The sequence below is a fragment of the Nansenia antarctica genome, assembly GCF_963989245.1.
Source record: "Nansenia antarctica genome assembly, chromosome: 10".
NCBI classification, from domain to species: Eukaryota; Metazoa; Chordata; class Actinopteri; order Argentiniformes; family Microstomatidae; genus Nansenia; species Nansenia antarctica.
The window spans coordinates 20,392,890-20,410,144 of NC_137680.1; the positions used below are offsets into that span (position 1 = coordinate 20,392,890).

At 41.7% G+C, this 17,255-nt stretch overlaps 4 protein-coding genes across 4 annotated transcripts in view; 2 read left to right on the forward strand and 2 right to left on the reverse strand.

Moving 5' to 3' along the window:
- Window positions 1-1,170: 1,170 nt before the first annotated feature.
- On the reverse strand, window positions 1,171-2,202 carry LOC308166735 (C-C chemokine receptor type 4; the record flags this gene model as incomplete). The annotated part of the gene is made up of 1 exon (XM_080541062.1): window positions 1,171-2,202. The coding sequence occupies one exon, from the start codon at window positions 2,200-2,202 to the stop codon at window positions 1,171-1,173; it is 1,032 nt and encodes a 343-aa protein (XP_080397188.1).
- Window positions 2,203-5,437: 3,235 nt separating this feature from the next.
- LOC308166736 (C-C chemokine receptor type 2-like) lies at window positions 5,438-7,389 on the reverse strand (the record flags this gene model as incomplete). Its single annotated transcript, XM_080541063.1, has 2 exons — window positions 5,438-6,438; window positions 7,377-7,389. The coding sequence occupies 2 exons, from the start codon at window positions 7,387-7,389 to the stop codon at window positions 5,438-5,440; spliced, it is 1,014 nt and encodes a 337-aa protein (XP_080397189.1).
- Window positions 7,390-10,282: 2,893 nt separating this feature from the next.
- On the forward strand, window positions 10,283-11,933 carry LOC308166540 (tubulin alpha chain-like; the record flags this gene model as incomplete). Its single annotated transcript, XM_080540866.1, has 3 exons — window positions 10,283-10,505; window positions 10,683-10,831; window positions 10,956-11,933. The coding sequence occupies exons 1-3, from the start codon at window positions 10,322-10,324 to the stop codon at window positions 11,931-11,933; spliced, it is 1,311 nt and encodes a 436-aa protein (XP_080396992.1). The 5' UTR covers window positions 10,283-10,321.
- A 4,993-nt stretch (window positions 11,934-16,926) lies between these two features.
- The window catches only part of cobl (cordon-bleu WH2 repeat protein), a 52,597-nt gene continuing 52,268 nt past the window's right edge, over window positions 16,927-17,255 (forward strand). Inside the window, exon 1 of the mRNA XM_080540865.1 lies at window positions 16,927-17,041. Within this exon, the coding sequence (XP_080396991.1) occupies window positions 16,995-17,041 (47 nt within the window). The 5' untranslated portion in view covers window positions 16,927-16,994. The remainder of the gene's footprint in view (window positions 17,042-17,255) is intronic.

Consider the following 17,255-nt stretch of genomic DNA (forward strand, 5'->3'; position numbering starts at 1 on the left):
TGAATACTGGTCACAGCGACTCACAAGATATGCATACAAACATGTTGTCTCTGTTTACATTTACGTTTACATTTTTGGCATTTAGCAGACGACTTATTCCAAAGCGACTTACAATCAATACATTTGAATACTAAGCAAGTGAAACATCAATCCACCAGTCGTAGCAGGAAGAGTAATCCAGCTCAGGCCCGGGGCCATTGATAGAAGGAAAAACCTTCTTCTATCACCTTCTTCTAAACTTTTTTTTTCTTTCTTTCTTTTTTACACTGGAGAAACAGAGAAACAGTACAAGGGGGGAAATATACGTTTTTAGGGACACAGTAGAGGGGAAAGCGGGTGTCTTTAGGAGACGCAGTGCTGAGGGGCAGAAGATGTCTCAGGAGGAGCAGTTAAGGTGTAATCTGAAGAAATGGGTCTTCAGTCTACGACGGAAGATGGGTAGTGACTCTGCAGTTCTGACAGCCGTGGGAAGCTCATTCCACCAGCGGGGAGCCAGTGTTGTGAAGAGACGTGATCGGGCAGCACGACTGCCGTGTAGAGGTGGTGGGGCCAGTCACTGTGTGTGTATGTGTGTGTTTGTGGGTGTGGGTGTGTGATATGTATGCTTTTCTACTCACAATTAAAATAGGGAAAAAAGTACACTCAAAATTGTTTGTTACATTTTAATTTGTAAGCCATCATAGAGCAACTGCATTTGTTGCTTACATTTAAAGAATTGTTATGTCATGATGTTATGTGCAAAAGATCTATACAATAATGCGTGCATACAATTGGAATAGTCCCTCTGAAAAAGTAGAATGGGGAAGCTGTGACACCAGCCAGTGTTTTCATCAACCTGTTGCCTCAGTTTGTTTTACATATTCTGAAACTACAGATTGTAAGCTTTCAAATGATGTGTCATACATTGAAATCGGAAAGAAATTGAAGACGACAGGCATATTTGAATGTTGGTACACCTCAAACACAGAATGGGAGAAAAGTGACTAATGAAACCGCAGCAACAAGTATCTCAAATATTTGTTTGAGCAAGGCAGAAACAGCTCAACTCATCCTAAACACCAGGTGTTAAACCAAGTGATCTGTAAATGCTGTCTTCAGATTGAGTTTTGTAAGCAAAATGTTATCAGAAGTGTTATCAACACTGGAAGCATGTGTCCTTCAACAATACAATCACACAGTTGTGTTGGATGTCTCGTTTTCGGAAGTTCTGCTGTGGATTACTGCGTGTCTGTTGAGGTGTTTACAAAGTGAATACCTAGAGAACATATTGCTTAAACACTTCCTGAACTTTTCTCCTACAAAAGCGTAGATGACTGGGTTTATACAGCAGTGAGCCAGTGCAATGGACTCCGTCACGCCTAAAGCTGTGTCGACCTGCAGTGAAACCTCACAGTCGCTGTTGTTGATATCAAACATCTGCAGGGTCTTGAGGAAGACCACTATGTTGTAAGGCACCCAGCAGACTACAAACACACACACGATGGCCAGGATCAGTTTCATCGCCCTGTCCTTTTTGGAGTTCCTTGACCTCTGTAACACGGCAAGAATGCTGATGTAACAGTACCCCATGACGGGCAGACAGAGGAAGAGTCCCACTACATTCTCGCCGAAGTTCTGGAACAATTTCCATGTCCTCTCGGTGTTCTCGGGGTAGATCTTCTGGCAGCTCGTGCTGCCGTCCTCCTCCCACACACCTGCGAAGATGGCCTCGGGGAGCGCCGCTCCGATGGACCCCGCCCAGATGACGGCGCTCGCCACCGCTCCGTAACGCAGCGTCCTGGCCCTCCTGGCTGATATGGCGTGTACGATGGCCAGGTAGCGGTCCACACTCATGAGTGTCACAAAGAGAGTGCCGCTGTAGAAGCCCACCTGGTAGACAACAATCATCAACTTACACGGGCTGTCCCCCACCAGCTCATGCCCCTGGCTGTAGTAACCCCAGAGAGGCAAGGACAGGACCAAGAGCAGGTCAGAGAGAGCCAGGTTCAGGAGACACACATCTGTCATGCTCTTCAGTTTGATGTATTTGAGGAGGACCCAGAGCACCATGATGTTGCCTGGCAGCCCAAGGCAGAACAACAGATAGAAGAGTATAGGTTGGAAGCTGGAACCCTGTGATAAGCTGGTGCCTGTACTGCAGGGGCTGGTGGAGCTGTAGTCGTAATCATATTCTCTGCTGTCGTAGGCCTCGGTTGGGTTCATCTTGCTAAAAAAAAAATATATATATAATAATTAGTAACGAAAGGTGAGCACATCCTATAATGTTAAATGGTGAGGAAAGAAACTCACTTATTTTCTTCATAGATTAGATATACTGATCTATCCAATCCAATAGACAATGGATTGTTCTATTTCCCATAAATCTGTTCTGTACTTTTCCATCAATGCATCATACTGTGGTTTAATTACTGCTTTATGAAGGCACAATCTCTCAGTGGTAATCTGCATCCTACAGTATATCTTTTATGAATCTATGTTTCCATTGAATGGAATCCTTGAAACATCACAAGAAACTGAGAGAAAAAAACGTGTCATTCAACACGTCTAAACAGTCCGTGGGAATTCACCCAATTTGCATGTTATACCAATAACATTTTGAAATGCAGTATTCTTGGAAAAGGTTATATATGTCCTTATCACACAAAGATCTTTAGGATAAAAAAAAGTGATCCTATATGGTTATCTAGTCTTTATCATGTGTAATAACTTTCCAATTTTGAACTTATGAACTTGTATTAAAATCATGCTTAAATGTCTTTCTTTATTTTAAATTGCTTTAAGTTTCGGAACCCAGAATATCGAGTCTGACTACAATGAGTCTAGTATGCATTCATAGAAAACCTTATGCCCCAAACCTTTTATTCTAACCAGAATCAAACCATCAAGACCACATGTGTGATACACACCACCCGTTGTGAACATTGACACCCCTTCTTTCGACCCCTATTTCCTGTGACTGACACCCATTCACACAGTACACACAGTGTGAATGTGTGTGATGTCGTCGTCACAGGTACAGGTTTACAGGTTACAGATTTCAACGCAGATATAAAGAGAAAATGTACATTATTTACCCCAATCTTTAACACAACCTCTTCTCGTTATCTTCCTTCTGATGATATTGTATGTTGTCTCAACCCGAGGCCACTATACTTGTGCTTTCTCCTCTGTCTACTATTGGTGTCGCAATTCCTGTAACTCATTTCTTGTAAAGGTGTGCTGTGCAGAGATGAGCAGACTGAGGTGTGAGTGTGGTTTCCTGTCAGAAGCCCATATCTAATCATTCTGGAAGGGAATTAAGTGGGGGTTATACAGTAGTATTTCAATTGGTGGCATTCAACTAATATTGAACTCATTTTGAAAGATTAGCAGATAATGCAGGACTGTTATGTTTTCTCTTTTTCTCTGAGTGTCAAAAAGTGATACAATCTATAGGAGTCTGATAGCAGCATATTACTTGTATGAGTTTACACAAGCATCATCAGTATCTTAAGCAGTATATTACTATTTTATCGCACTGCATGGAGGTGTTGGAGGTATTGTTGTGGTCTAGTAAGTGCATGCTTCTCTCAATCAGATAAAGGTTTGCATCAACAACAAAAGACCGGGTTGTCTTCAGAGTAGTTCAAGCCACTACTTTTTTAGACAAGAAAAAAAAGCATTTCCTGTGATACTTGTCATATCGTGACGTTAGGATTATAAGGTTCTATCTCAATTTTTGTCAAAAAAAGTTTTTTACATAATCTGATCCATCAGGTGTTTATTAATGCCTGTGTGGTGTTATTTTTAAAAATGTTAAGTTTATGTTTAAAATTTTTGAGTTAGTAATTCATACAATATAAAGGTTCCATCTCACAAAACATAATGGAATGTAAAAACTTTGATGCTCAATATCTCTGAACTACCCTAAACGGATATAGAACCGTATAATTCTAAGCTCACGATATGTTGTATCAGTCCTATAACAGCATTAATTAGGCATTATGTCAGAATCAAGAGATACTGCATTGGTGATTGTAATTTAGTAATTTCCATGGTCATCTGAAACTCATTCCTTTATTTTAAGGTGGCTGTCAGTGTCAACAACATGAATCACATACTGGAAGTTACAGTATAAGATATGCTTATAATTTCAGTCATGATTTGTGGGAATGCCTGGTACCATTCATCATCAGGTCTCTAGTCATTCGGTGTATAGGACAAGTAAGAGTGAAAACATGTAGGTGACAGTTTTAGCAGCAGGCACCAGAGTTACAGTATAGGCTGTGTTTGGCTAACGCTAAGCAACAAAAGAAATGAGGAACAGCTAAGTTCATTTTGTGGTTCCACTGTCTCAAGACTATGTTTAATGAAACACTTATTATGAGGTCATTTTTTGAGATGTTTCTGTATTCATGTGCAAAAAGAAGAAGTTGTTGTTGTTTATTCAAAGGTGTGAAACTAGAACCTGAACCGTTACAAACAAAACTTCAGCTTGTTCCTAAGATATGAGAGTATTTGCGGCACATTATTGGGGTACAGGAAAAGGTATGTCACTGAAAAACAACTTTATTGCAATTTACAAATGAATGCACTTTGAATACAGAGAGTATCCCACAAACAAACAATTAAAGAAAAAAAAAAAGGGGGACAAATGGTGTGGCTATCACCATGACAACCCTCTCTAATGTGTTGTGTATTTTCATACCAGCAGTCTCAGCTTTAAAAGGTGTGAAACAGGAAGCAGCATATGACATTTCGTGAGCTTAGAATTCTAAGGTTCTATCTCCGTTTAGGGCAGTTCAGAGATATTGAGCGTCAAAGTTTTTACATTCCATTATGTTTTGTGAGTTGGAACCTTTGTATTTTATGAATTACTAACTCAAAAATGTCAACATTTTAAAAATAACACCACACAGGCATTAATAAACACCTAATGGATCAGATTATGTAAAAAACTAAATTTTGACAAAAATGGAGATAGAACCTTATAATTCTAACGTCACGATTTGCTCAGAAATCCAATGCAGCTTTGTTGTTATTTGTTAAATAGCAGAGGCCCAAGCAAGTGTCAATCACATTTTGAGAAGAAAACTATGTTAGCCTACATGCAAATTCAACAGATGAAAAGGTGAAGAATGTTTTCCTACCAGTTAAAACAGGTACACTGATATTTACATAATCATTCATTCTCTATGTCTTACACTATGCCTGAGATTACAGTAATATATTCTCAGGTACATCTGGCATTGAAGCATGCAAATATACAAAATGTCTACAAATAACTTTACAAATTAACTCTAAGCATTCATTAGCAGTAGCACTCATTGCTAGGGTGCAGCGCCATAATTGTTTCCTTTTGAGAATTCCCCCTGGCAACAACAGTCTTTCTCTTAAATGTTTTGTGATCTGTTTTAAATGGTCCTCAGAGTTTACTTATTTTTTTCCCTACAGGATGCTACAGGATTCTTGTAGAGGTTTTTTCAGAGGATCTGTTGGAATACGCTGAGCATCTTCGCTCAGACAACTCACTGGAAAGATGTCTGGGAAAGCACATAGGCATCCATTTCCTCAGTAGCTTCATGACGAGTGTCATGAATTTCTGTCCAGCAAAGGCATAGATAATTGGATTCAAGCAGCAGTGTGTAAATGCTATCACTTCTGTCCACTGCATAGCCAGATCTATCTTTTGTAATACCATACAGTCAGTGAAATACAACTGATATTGCAGATAACGTAGAAAAATGACAACATTGTATGGGGCCCAGAAGCAGAAAAAGACAGCTACTATAACCAATATCAGTTTGATGACCCTATGCTTCTTTGTGCTTTTGATATTCACTAAAGTCGAAATGATCCTGGAATAGCAAATCACCATGACGCAAAGCGGGAATAGGAGGCCCAAGACATTCATTTCCAAATACACAAACTCTCTCCACAAGGTATCAACAGGATACTCTTGTTTACATGTAAACCCAGATCCATTTTTCCCTTCATCGGTCAGTGTGAAGACGATTGTGGGAAGAGCGGCACCCATGCTGAGGGCCCACACAATCATAGACAGAGCTATCCCACACCGGACTGACCTGTGCCTGGCCATGGTATGAGTATGAATTATGACCACATAGCGGTCCAAAGTCATGATCACCATGAAGAAGATGCTGCCATAGAAACCCAGGACATACAATCCTGTCACCAGCCGGCACATGAAGTCCCCAAAGACCCATTCTGCTGTGGCGGCATAGTGAGACAAGAAAGGCAGAGAGATGACAAACAGAAGGTCTGACATGGACAGGTTGAAGAGGCATATGTCTGTCATGTTGCTCTTGTGGCGGTACTTCACCAGGACACACACCACCAGGCCATTACCGATGAACCCGATGATGAAGACCAAGCTGTAAAGAGTGGGGAGGAATACCCGTCCAAACTCCTTCACGTTACCATTGTTGCATAGTTGGCCTGCTTGGCCATCAAGCGTATCTTCATTATAGTAGTCTTCATAATTATATGTTGTACTCTCTGCAGAAAGTAAAAATAGTTGTATTATTTTTGTTTAGCCTTACAGGTGCATCTCAAAAAATGGGAATATTGTGGAAAAGTTCATTATTTTCCGTAATTTAATTCAAAAATTGAAACTTTTATATATTCTAGAATCTAGAATCTAGATTCATTACACATGAAGTGAAATATTAACTTTTTTGTTTTAATGTTGACGATTATGGCTAACAGCTCATGAAAATCCAATATCTCAAAATATTCGAATATTACATAAGACAAAAAAAGGATTTATAAAATATATACATACTAATATGTTGAGATACTGGATGTTTGACTTTCATGAGCTGTAAGCCGTAATCATCAACATTAAAACAAAAAAGGCTTGAAATATTTCATTTCATGTGTAATGAATCTAGAATATATTAAAGTTTCACTTTTTGAGTTAAATTACAGAAACTAATGCACTTTTCCATGATATTCAATTGGTTTGAGATGCACCTGTATTAAGTCATCTTTGTGTCCCTGGATCAATACTAGATGTATTTTACTAGCAAGTCAGCACAATAAATAAGTCATAAAGATTACTGGGCTGCTCTGACACCTACAGGTGTATGCAATATTTCTGCCTTCAGACATGAAAACAAGTCCTCACAAGTTAAGTATTAAAATCAGAATTGAAATTAAAAGGCTATACTTATACTACTCCATACATACAATAATTCATTGTTGTTCATCTTTCTACAGTATCATATCATTTGGACATGACTTGTTAAATCTATTCATAAATCAATATGTGTTTCTCTTAAGAGAAGAAGAATAGTAAAAGCCTAATAAGGATATATTTTAGAATTTAGTGTAGGTTTCCTCTTCTCCTGTTTTGTATCAGAATATGTACTCACCTGACATAGACATGATCAGTAATCAGTGGCTCTTTGGTGTTGTCTTTCTTAATGTAAGAATCGTCAACCCGGTTGTTGGATTTTGATTGGCTTAGGGGTGGAAAAAGTTTTATGTCTTTGTCTGCAACAAACCGAAAAACCTCAAACATTTCCTGTTTGGGGCTTTCTTTCTTCTTTTAGGAAATATCCCGCTGGGACCGTACTGAAACATATGCACTGACTGCAATGTAAGTCGCGTTGGATAAAAGCGTCAGTTAGATGGCATTATTATCATTATTATTATTATTATTATTGTTGTTATTATTATTGTTGTTGTTGTTACGAATGAACTACCTTCTGAGTATTACTATACTGTCGCTGCAAGTTCATAGATCATAAAAGTCACATTTCATACACATTTTCTCTAGACTCACGTGTTTCCCTCCACTACTGTATATATCCTGAAATGGTCATAGATATTAATCTCTCAGACAGCATCAATAGAGTTTGCACATGTAGCAATATTGTATTCATTCATGTGTTCCCTGTTTAAGTTTAATGAAGCAGCAGCTATGCCTGGGGTCCACAACACACATGACCCAGTCCAGAACATTACTGACTGGAAAGACCCAGTACAGAACATTACTGACTGTATAGACCCAGTACAGAACATTACTGACTGTATAGACAAGTGGACTCATTGACTTGTTTGTGCATGTGGGTGTGCAAAACAGATAATTTCCCCTTGGGGATGAATACAAGTATATCTTCTTCTTCAGATATAACCCTCTAATTGGCAGTGGTTTTACTCCATACTGTGAAGTGTGCGTAGTATGTGATGGATAGTAACAGAGTGACCCCTTGTGGTAAGAGATTAGTCCTATAACTTACTACTTTAAGTAACTTGACTTTTGAGTGATTACAGTAGTATGGCTGATGACTGGAATGCTGGAATGCATAGCGACAGGCTACAGATCACCCTGGACAAGGACGGGCACCTGGACAACTTTGTCATCCACCTTATTGAGGTCAAAGACACACAGGTGAGATTTGCTTTGTTTTAATTTTAACTACCAAGGACAAAACGACCCCCACCCCCGAGCAGAAGTTTGACTTTTATGGTTGTTGTTGAGAATTTCAAGTTCACCAAACACCCAACAAATGTGATGTGGTCTTCTTGTAAAGCATCTTCCCCAAACACTGGGGGAAAAGGAATAGCTTTTGCTCTTTAAAGCAATACTATGTGTGTTGTTATTTTATCAACTTATTATTTGCCAAACCTGTTACACTGTTTTTGTTACAACTGTAAGACTGTTCTTCACTTGGCTGGATGTTGTGAAGGGGTTTTTCTTTACTATGTAAACTAAAGGATCCTGTGATCATCCACCACTCTTGTCTTCCGTGGTGCCAAGCTCACCAGTGCGTTCTTTCTTTCTCAGAATGTACCAAACAGTTAATTTGGCCACTCCTAATGTTCCCTCTATCTCTCTGATGGATTTGTGGGTTGTTTTTGTAAGTATGGCCTGTTTCATTTGCATTGAGAGGTCCGTTGACTGCATGTTGTGCGTATACAGCAACGGCTTCCAAATGCAAATTCCACACTTGGAATCAACTCAGACCTTTTACCTGCTTAATTGATAAAGAAATAATGAAGGAATAGCCCACACTGGCCCATGAAACAGCTTTTGAGTCAATTGTCCAATTACTTTTGGTCCCTTGAAAAATAGGGAGCTACATATTAAAGAGCTGTAATTCCTAAACCCTTCCTTCAATTTGGATGTGAATACCCTTACCCTAAAGCTGAGAGTCTGCACTTTAAGCCCATATTAATTATCTAACTAGCTTGAAGATGTTTTGGTAAACAGTTAAAATAACACATATTCTGTCTGTGTCCAAATATATATGGACCTAACTGTATATACTCTCGCTTGTACAACTACATAAACTGGGCTAGTATCATCATAGCCAGGCTACTAGCAATTCCTATCTATTAGCCCAGCTAGCCAGAGCCCCAAATCCATAAATTCCATCCCTGAATATGCTTAGAGCTATTAATCTGGAATCTACAGTTGTCAGTAGTGATGTGAAAGCTTGCTCTATTGTGGTGAAATACATGAGATATGTTTAGCATGTGAAGTGTCATTTACTTAGAGATACAGAAAAGGATTTGGAATAACCAATTTCATAAATTGAAAGAGTCACAGCGAGAATCAATTGTAACCATATACAAAAAAAGTGATGTCCAATTTGCTTAGCACTCATCTGGGCTCACTATTCCTTTAAATGAAGTTCAATTGAACGCCACACCCACTGCACTGGATTGTTGAGGTTATGAATGCCACACCCACTGCACTGGATTGTTGAGGTTATGAACGCCACACCCACTGCACTGGATTGTTGAGGTTATGAATGCCACACCCACTGCAGCATTGAGGGCAGGTGACTGCCCTATATAATCAGCATAATTTACTCAGAAGGCATTATGTTCAAGGTGAGTAAGCTAGAATGTCTGTGTTGTGCTGTAGAATAATAAAAGCAAGTAGGCCATGCTGCTGTCACTAACACAACTGAATTACTCTTAAAAAATAGTTGACCTCATGTGATTTGTGTGACATTTGTTTCAGGGTGTTGTTTAGCAAACATTCATTTCAAAGAAGAACGTCCATTGCCAACTGCTGAACGATGGTAAGTATACCTCCTTGAACTGATTAATCTTTGTTTGAAATGTAAGGTGCATTTCTTTCTGAAGTTCTGCTTGCACACTAACACAGTATTTGGATCCTCAATTAATTCAGTTTTACATGGTGAGCCCCACCATGCCTATCACAGTAATCCTGTTGGTACACAATTTAGATAAATGGTAGCTGGTACAGAATGACAACGATTTGACTTGTTAGTCTAAGATTAAGTGTTTTTCTTAACAGAGGGAGTGCATCTCTGTACACATCGGCCAAGCAGGTGTCCAAATGGGCAATGCATGCTGGGAGTTGTATTGCCTGGAACATGGTATCCAGCCAGATGGGACAGTCCATGCAGGCTCTGGTGCTGTTGCATTGGCTGACTCATCATTTGGAACCTTCTTCAGTGAGACTGGAAGTGGGAAATATGTTCCCAGGTCTGTTTTTGTTGATCTGGAGCCTACAGTTGTTGGTAAGGATTTGCAATCTTGCCCTACACTGGTAGATGGTTCATAGACCTGAAATGACACTGCATTACATGTAGTCTGTGTTTGTAGCATGTGAAGCTTAACTTCTCTTGTGTGGTACTCCAATGACTAGTTGCCTTGATTTATTTTCTGCATATATTTCATTGTGACTGCTTTTCTAGATGAGATCCGGAATGGACCCTACCGTCAGCTATATCACCCTGAACAGCTCATCAATGGCAAGGAGGATGCTGCCAACAACTACGCCCGTGGCCATTACACCATCGGCAAGGAAATTGTGGACTCTGTGTTGGACAGAATGCGTAAAATGGTAAGGCTCTACAAAAGTGATGTGGTACATGTATCATTATTGCTAATCCATCTTCTTTAGCCATTTCTTTGGCGTCTCTGCAAGGAAGTAAACCTCTGTTGAATTGGGTGTGACTTGTTTCCAGTCTGACCAGTGCACCGGACTCCAAGGGTTCCTCATCTTCCGCAGCTTTGGCGGTGGGACGGGTTCTGGATTCGCTTCTCTGTTGATGGAGCGCCTGTCTGTGGACTATGGGAAGAAGTCCAAGCTGGAATTCTCAATCTATCCAGCTCCCCAGGTGTCCACAGCAGTGGTGGAGCCCTACAACTCCATCCTGACCACCCACACCACCCTGGAGCACTCCGACTGTGCCTTCATGGTGGACAATGAGGCCATCTTTGACATTTGCAAGCGTAACCTTGGAGTGGACCGGCCCTCTTATGGAAACCTCAACCGCCTCATCGCCCAGATTGTCTCCTCAATCACCGCCTCCCTACGTTTTGACGGAGCGCTGAATGTAGACTTGACCGAATTCCAGACTAATCTGGTGCCTTATCCCCGTATCCACTTCCCCTTGGTAACTTATGCTCCCATCATCTCGTCAGAAAAGGCCTACCATGAGCAGCTATCTGTCCCTGAGATCACCAATGCCTGCTTTGAGGTAGACAACCAGATGGTGAAGTGCGACCCTAGGCGGGGCAAGTACATGGCATGCTGCCTGCTGTACCGCGGTGACGTTGTGCCCAAGGATGTCAATGCCTCCATTGCTGCCATCAAGAACCGCCGCTCTATCCAGTTTGTGGACTGGTGCCCCACTGGGTTCAAGGTGGGCATCAACTACCAGCCGCCCACAGTGGTGCCAGGGGGAGACCTGGCCAAGGTGCAGAGGGCTGTGTGCATGCTGAGCAACACCACTGCCATAGCGGAGGCTTGGGCAAGACTGGACCATAAGTTTGACCTGATGTATGCCAAGAGGGCCTTCGTACACTGGTATGTGGGTGAGGGCATGGAGGAAGGGGAGTTCTCTGAGGCCAGAGAAGACATGGCTGCCCTGGAGAAGGACTATGAGGAGGTGGGGCTGGACTCTGGTGACGGCTGTGAAGATGATGAGGAAGAATATTAAACCCTGTCCCAGTGTTCAGTGTTTATACTTGTTCTCAGCAATCCCGTGTCTAAACCTTTTATTAATAAATCCAGAAGAATTTGCACTTCATTGGTTTGTTCATCCATTCAAAGCATACAAATGTTTGGTTGCATCTGTCCAAGTTTCCTTAAAAAACAACAACAACTAAAAGCTACGAAGCAGGGCTTACTTAAGATTGTGTAGCTACTAGGTTTTGTGGATTGACATGTACTGAATACATGTACTGACATGTACTGAATTGAACACCTTCTACGCCCGGTTCGACGAGGGGCGAACGGAGGTAACCACAACACAGACACCACTCTCTCCAGCTCTCAGCAGCCTCACCCTCACAGAGCACGAGGTGAGACGCGTACTGAAGGCGGTGGACCCCAGGAAAGCCTCGGGGCCGGATGGCGTCCTGGGACGGGTGCTGAGAGACTGCGCCGACCAGCTGGCCGGGGTTTTCACCAACATCTTTAACCAGTCCCTGTCCCAGGCCACCGTCCCACCCTGCCTGAAAACCTCAACTATCATCCCAGTCCCGAAGAAAAGCACGGTGAGCTGCCTAAACGACTACCGCCCGGTGGCACTCACACCAATCATCATGAAGTGCTTCGAGAAACTAGTCCGGGCCCACATACTCACACGCCTCCCGCCCAACCTGGATCCATACCAGTTCGCCTACAGAGCCCACAGGTCCACAGAGGACGCCATAGCGACGACTCTCCACGCCACTCTATCCCACCTGGAGAGGGGAAACAGCTACGCGAGACTGCTCTTCGTGGACTTCAGCTCCGCCTTTAACACCATCCTTCCAGACAGGCTAGTGACCAAACTACTAGACCTGGGTCTATCACACTCTATATGTGCGTGGATCAAGGACTTCCTGACCAACCGCCCCCAGAGGGTGCGGGTGGGCCCCCACACCTCCACAGCCCTCAGCCTCAGCACTGGGTCACCCCAGGGCTGCGTGCTAAGCCCCATCCTCTACAACCTCTACACCCACGACTTCACCCCCATCCACCCCAGCAACTACATCGTAAAGTTTGCAGACGACACCACCGTGGTGGGATGTATCTCGGGGGGGGACGAGGCGGCGTACAGGGATGAGGTAGAGCAATTGAGCAAGCTGTGCAAGGTAAACAACCTGCTGCTAAACAAGTCAAAGACCCAGGAACTCATCGTAGACTACAGGAGGAAAAAGTCCGAGATCCTGCCCCTGCTCATCGACGGAGAGAGCGTAGAGATGGTCTCAAACCTCCGTTTCCTGGGACACATCATACGGGATGACCTGGCCTGGAAGGACAACACTAAAGGCACCATCAAGAGGGCACAACAGCGGCTATACACCCTGAGATGCCTCAAGAAACAACACAGCAAGAAGGAGATGCTGGTGGCCTTCTACCACGGCGCAGTGGAGAGCATCCTCACCTTCGGCATCTCCAACTGGTACCACAGCTGCACGGCAGCGGAGAGAAACGATCTACAGAGAGTCGTGAGAACAGCACAGGGGATCACCGGCGCCACCCTCCCCTCTCTGGAGGAGCTGTACGAAACACGCTGTCTCAGGAGGGCCTCCAAGATCTCCAAGGACCCGACCCACCCTGGGCACGAACACTTTGTCAAGCTGCCCTCGAACAGGAGGTACAGGACCCCGGCCGCTAGGACAAACAGACTGAAGGACAGCTTCTACCACAGGGCCGTCAAGGCCCTGAACACAGAAAAGGCCTAAGTTCTGGGCCCAGGACAAGTCCGGACGGATTGTAATGGCAGCTAGTGCTGAGGCACAAACATGTACATTTTCAAGCCTGCAAACTGTGACACTTTAAAAAAATGTGAAAAAATACTTTCTTGTGCAATATGACAACCCTAGTTGACTATCTGTGCAGTATAGTACAGTGGATTGTGTACATAGCCTCTATTGATGTAAACCAGCTCCTTATCTTCTTGTGATTTTATGCATCTATGCTTTTTCCAAAATGTGTTTCTTTTTCCTTTCTTAAACACCAGGGGAGCCTCCCCTCCTAAATTTCGTTGTTTGGTACCTGTACTGTAACAATGACAAATAAAGTCTATCTATCTATCTATCTACTGTAGCACAAGACGGGTGTAGGTATTGACATGACTAGCATGACTGCAAGTAATCTAACCTTGTTGAGACACGGCTTTCTTTGTTTGGAAAGTCTGGCCAAGTCCTTGGCAGAAAGCAGCTACTAAAGGGTGGAGACACATTTTGAACAAAATATCTTGCATGAGTGACACTAAAAAAAAACAGGTTTTCTATCCTTCAATAGCAGAACATCAGATGTGCTAGAAATGCACCATACATTATTTATAAAAATAATTCTGAGTGGGACAGTCCCACTCATGTTTTTCATTTTATTGGACAGATATAGTGACACAGGAAAGTAAGGAGAGGGCATGTCAGCAGGGCATGGGCGTTCGAACCCAAGGCAAATGTGCACTGTAGACTGCGGTACTAGGCCACTACCATGTTTAAACAAAGATTGATCTGTTTTGTTCACTATATTTACCATAGTTCCGCAGTTGGGAATAGATGGGTTCTCTGTATTGGGGGGCTTAAACAGAACAGTTTGTCACAAAGTTTGACAAACGCAGATCAATGCAGTTATATTGGTAATGGTGGCATAGCCTACTTACTTACATTGAAGAAACATGCGTAAATTATGTTGACTATATATTGCCCTCACTATTGCCGCCGCAAGGTTTGGCGCCTCCCCTATGACATGCAGTATACTGTGCATTGAGTCAATTGCCCTGACTTTGACATGCCATGCACAGGGATAGTCTGTCTGTAGGTCTACCCCCTATCTGTCAATCTACATCCTGTCTGTAGATCTACCCCGTGTCTGTCAATCTCACTCCATTTATGGTTATGGGGACATATCTGTAGGAACACGCCCCATTGCTGCTTGCGGTTATATTTATTATTATTATTATTATTGTTGTTGTTGTTGTTGTTACGAATGAACTACCTTCTGAGTATTACTATACTGTTGCTGCAACTTCCTGTACTCACAGTAGGAGGTACTGTGAAATGATCATAAGTCACATTTCATACACATTTTCTCTAGACTCACGTGTTTCGAGGGAAATACACTACTGTATATATCCTGAAATGGTCATAGGAAAATAATCTCTCAGACAGCATCAATAGAGTTTGCACATGTAGCAATATTGTATTCATTAATTTGTTCCCTGTTTAAGTTGAATGAAGCATCGACGATGCCTGGGGTCCACAACACACATGACCCAGTCCAGAACATTACTGACTGTATAGACCCAGTACAGAACATGACTGACTGTATAGACCCAGTACAGAACATTACTGACTGTATATAGACCCACTCCCAGTACAGAACATTACTGACTGTATAGACCCAGTACAGAACATTACTGACTGTATAGACAAGTGGACTCATTGACTTGTTTGTGCATGTGGGTGTGCAAAACAGATCATTTCCCCTTGGGGATGAATACAAGTATATCTTCTTCTTCAGATATAACGCACTAATTGGCAGTGGTTTTACTCCATACTGTGAAGTGTGTGTGGTATGTGATGGATAGTAACAGAGTGACCTCTTGTGGTAAGAGATTAGTCCTATAACTTACTACTTTAAGTAACTTGACTTTTGAGTGATTACAGTAGTATGGCTGATGACTTGAATGCTGGAATGCATAGCAGTGCTTGAATTTTACTGAGATCATTCCAACAACTCATACTGTATGTATATATTCTCATGCTTGTTTGTTCGTGTGTCTACAGTCTCTGGACTTACCACTGGATAATAGGACTGTTTCACAGGACATCACGAAGCACTATTGTGAAAAATAAATAAATAAATAAAATAAAACTAAATAAAGCTGCTAGGAATGATGGCCACAACATGTGTATGGTAAACTGATTCTAGATCACCGCCTAGGAGTAATCTCACTTCGCTCCAGCGGTAAGGGCGAAGTTTTCCTGAATAATTATCGCAAAGTATGCTGGGAGCAGTAGTTTAAATTCAAATAGTGGAATTTCCAATAGGATAGAGCAATTTAAAGTGATTCGTTTGTTTAGATTCCTATTGTATTATTCCTATTTTATGTTCACGTATAGTTTAATGTAAAACGTATTTCATTTGATGCTAAACTCAACTGTCATCATACGTCGCTTTGTTGAGACTTCAATATTAGTAGCGATATTACGCCTTTGAATAAGTTTAAAATATGAGTCTATCACACATTTGTAATTTAGTGTTGTGTTCATGCAGTAATTTTCTGATACTGTGTATTTAAGGAATTATAATATTATATGTATACATTAATATTTCAGTCAAAAGCGGTCCTCTGTACCGCTCGCCAGCTGGTGCTGGCAATGAATTCCCAGGGTGCGTTCGTAAAATTGCACTAAGAGCGCCGGAGCGCACACTGGGTTCAAACGTAATAAAGAGACCAGGTAATTTGATTGGACAAGAGGCATTCCATGAGTGCTGATCAGATTTCCAGAACGTGTTTACGAACGCCCAATGTGCATGATTGACAGTAGGGTGCTGACGAAGGCGGGCTGGGACTGAAACAGGGACAACGGCAAACGCACGGATTATTCTGAAGTCTCCTCTTTGCAATACATGGGACTTGAGTAACTATGTTTGAGTCGACTAAGTAAGTAGTTATTTTAGCACTGTGCGTGACAGTTTATTTGGTCATTTGACATGACATTTAATTTCTCTGCGCTTTTTTGTTGTGAAGTAGACAACAGTTGTTAGGACATGCAAATGACAGTGTCAATTTGAGCAGTGCCATTTTCGTATGGACCTGTTATATCTATGTGAAATACAAATAAGACATTTATTGTTTTCCTAAATAATAAATCAATTATAATTAGTTTCATAATATAGGGAGTTATTGTAAGCACCGAAATACACATTTTGACCTGCTCCTACTTGATTTGGATATCAATGGGGTTAGATGTCAGTGGAGTCCTTGTTGACAGGACGAAAGGGAAATATCGAGGATAACATTTAAATACAAGGACAGAGCCGCATTCAGAGTATGATGGACTTCGGAGAAGTTAACGCCGCGACAAAGCCTCCAATAGGGTAAGTATGAGAAATCTCCCTGAATGCAATGTTGTTCACGAGTAATAAACTACTCAAACAATTCAGTAATGATCATGTTTTATTTGATCCGCGAATATGATTCGATAATAATCATGATGAATGAACGCAGATTATGTAAACATGACCTCAATGTTTATATAAAGATAAAGAGACATTGAAAATGCCTTATTGCCACCTGCCAAATGAAAATGTA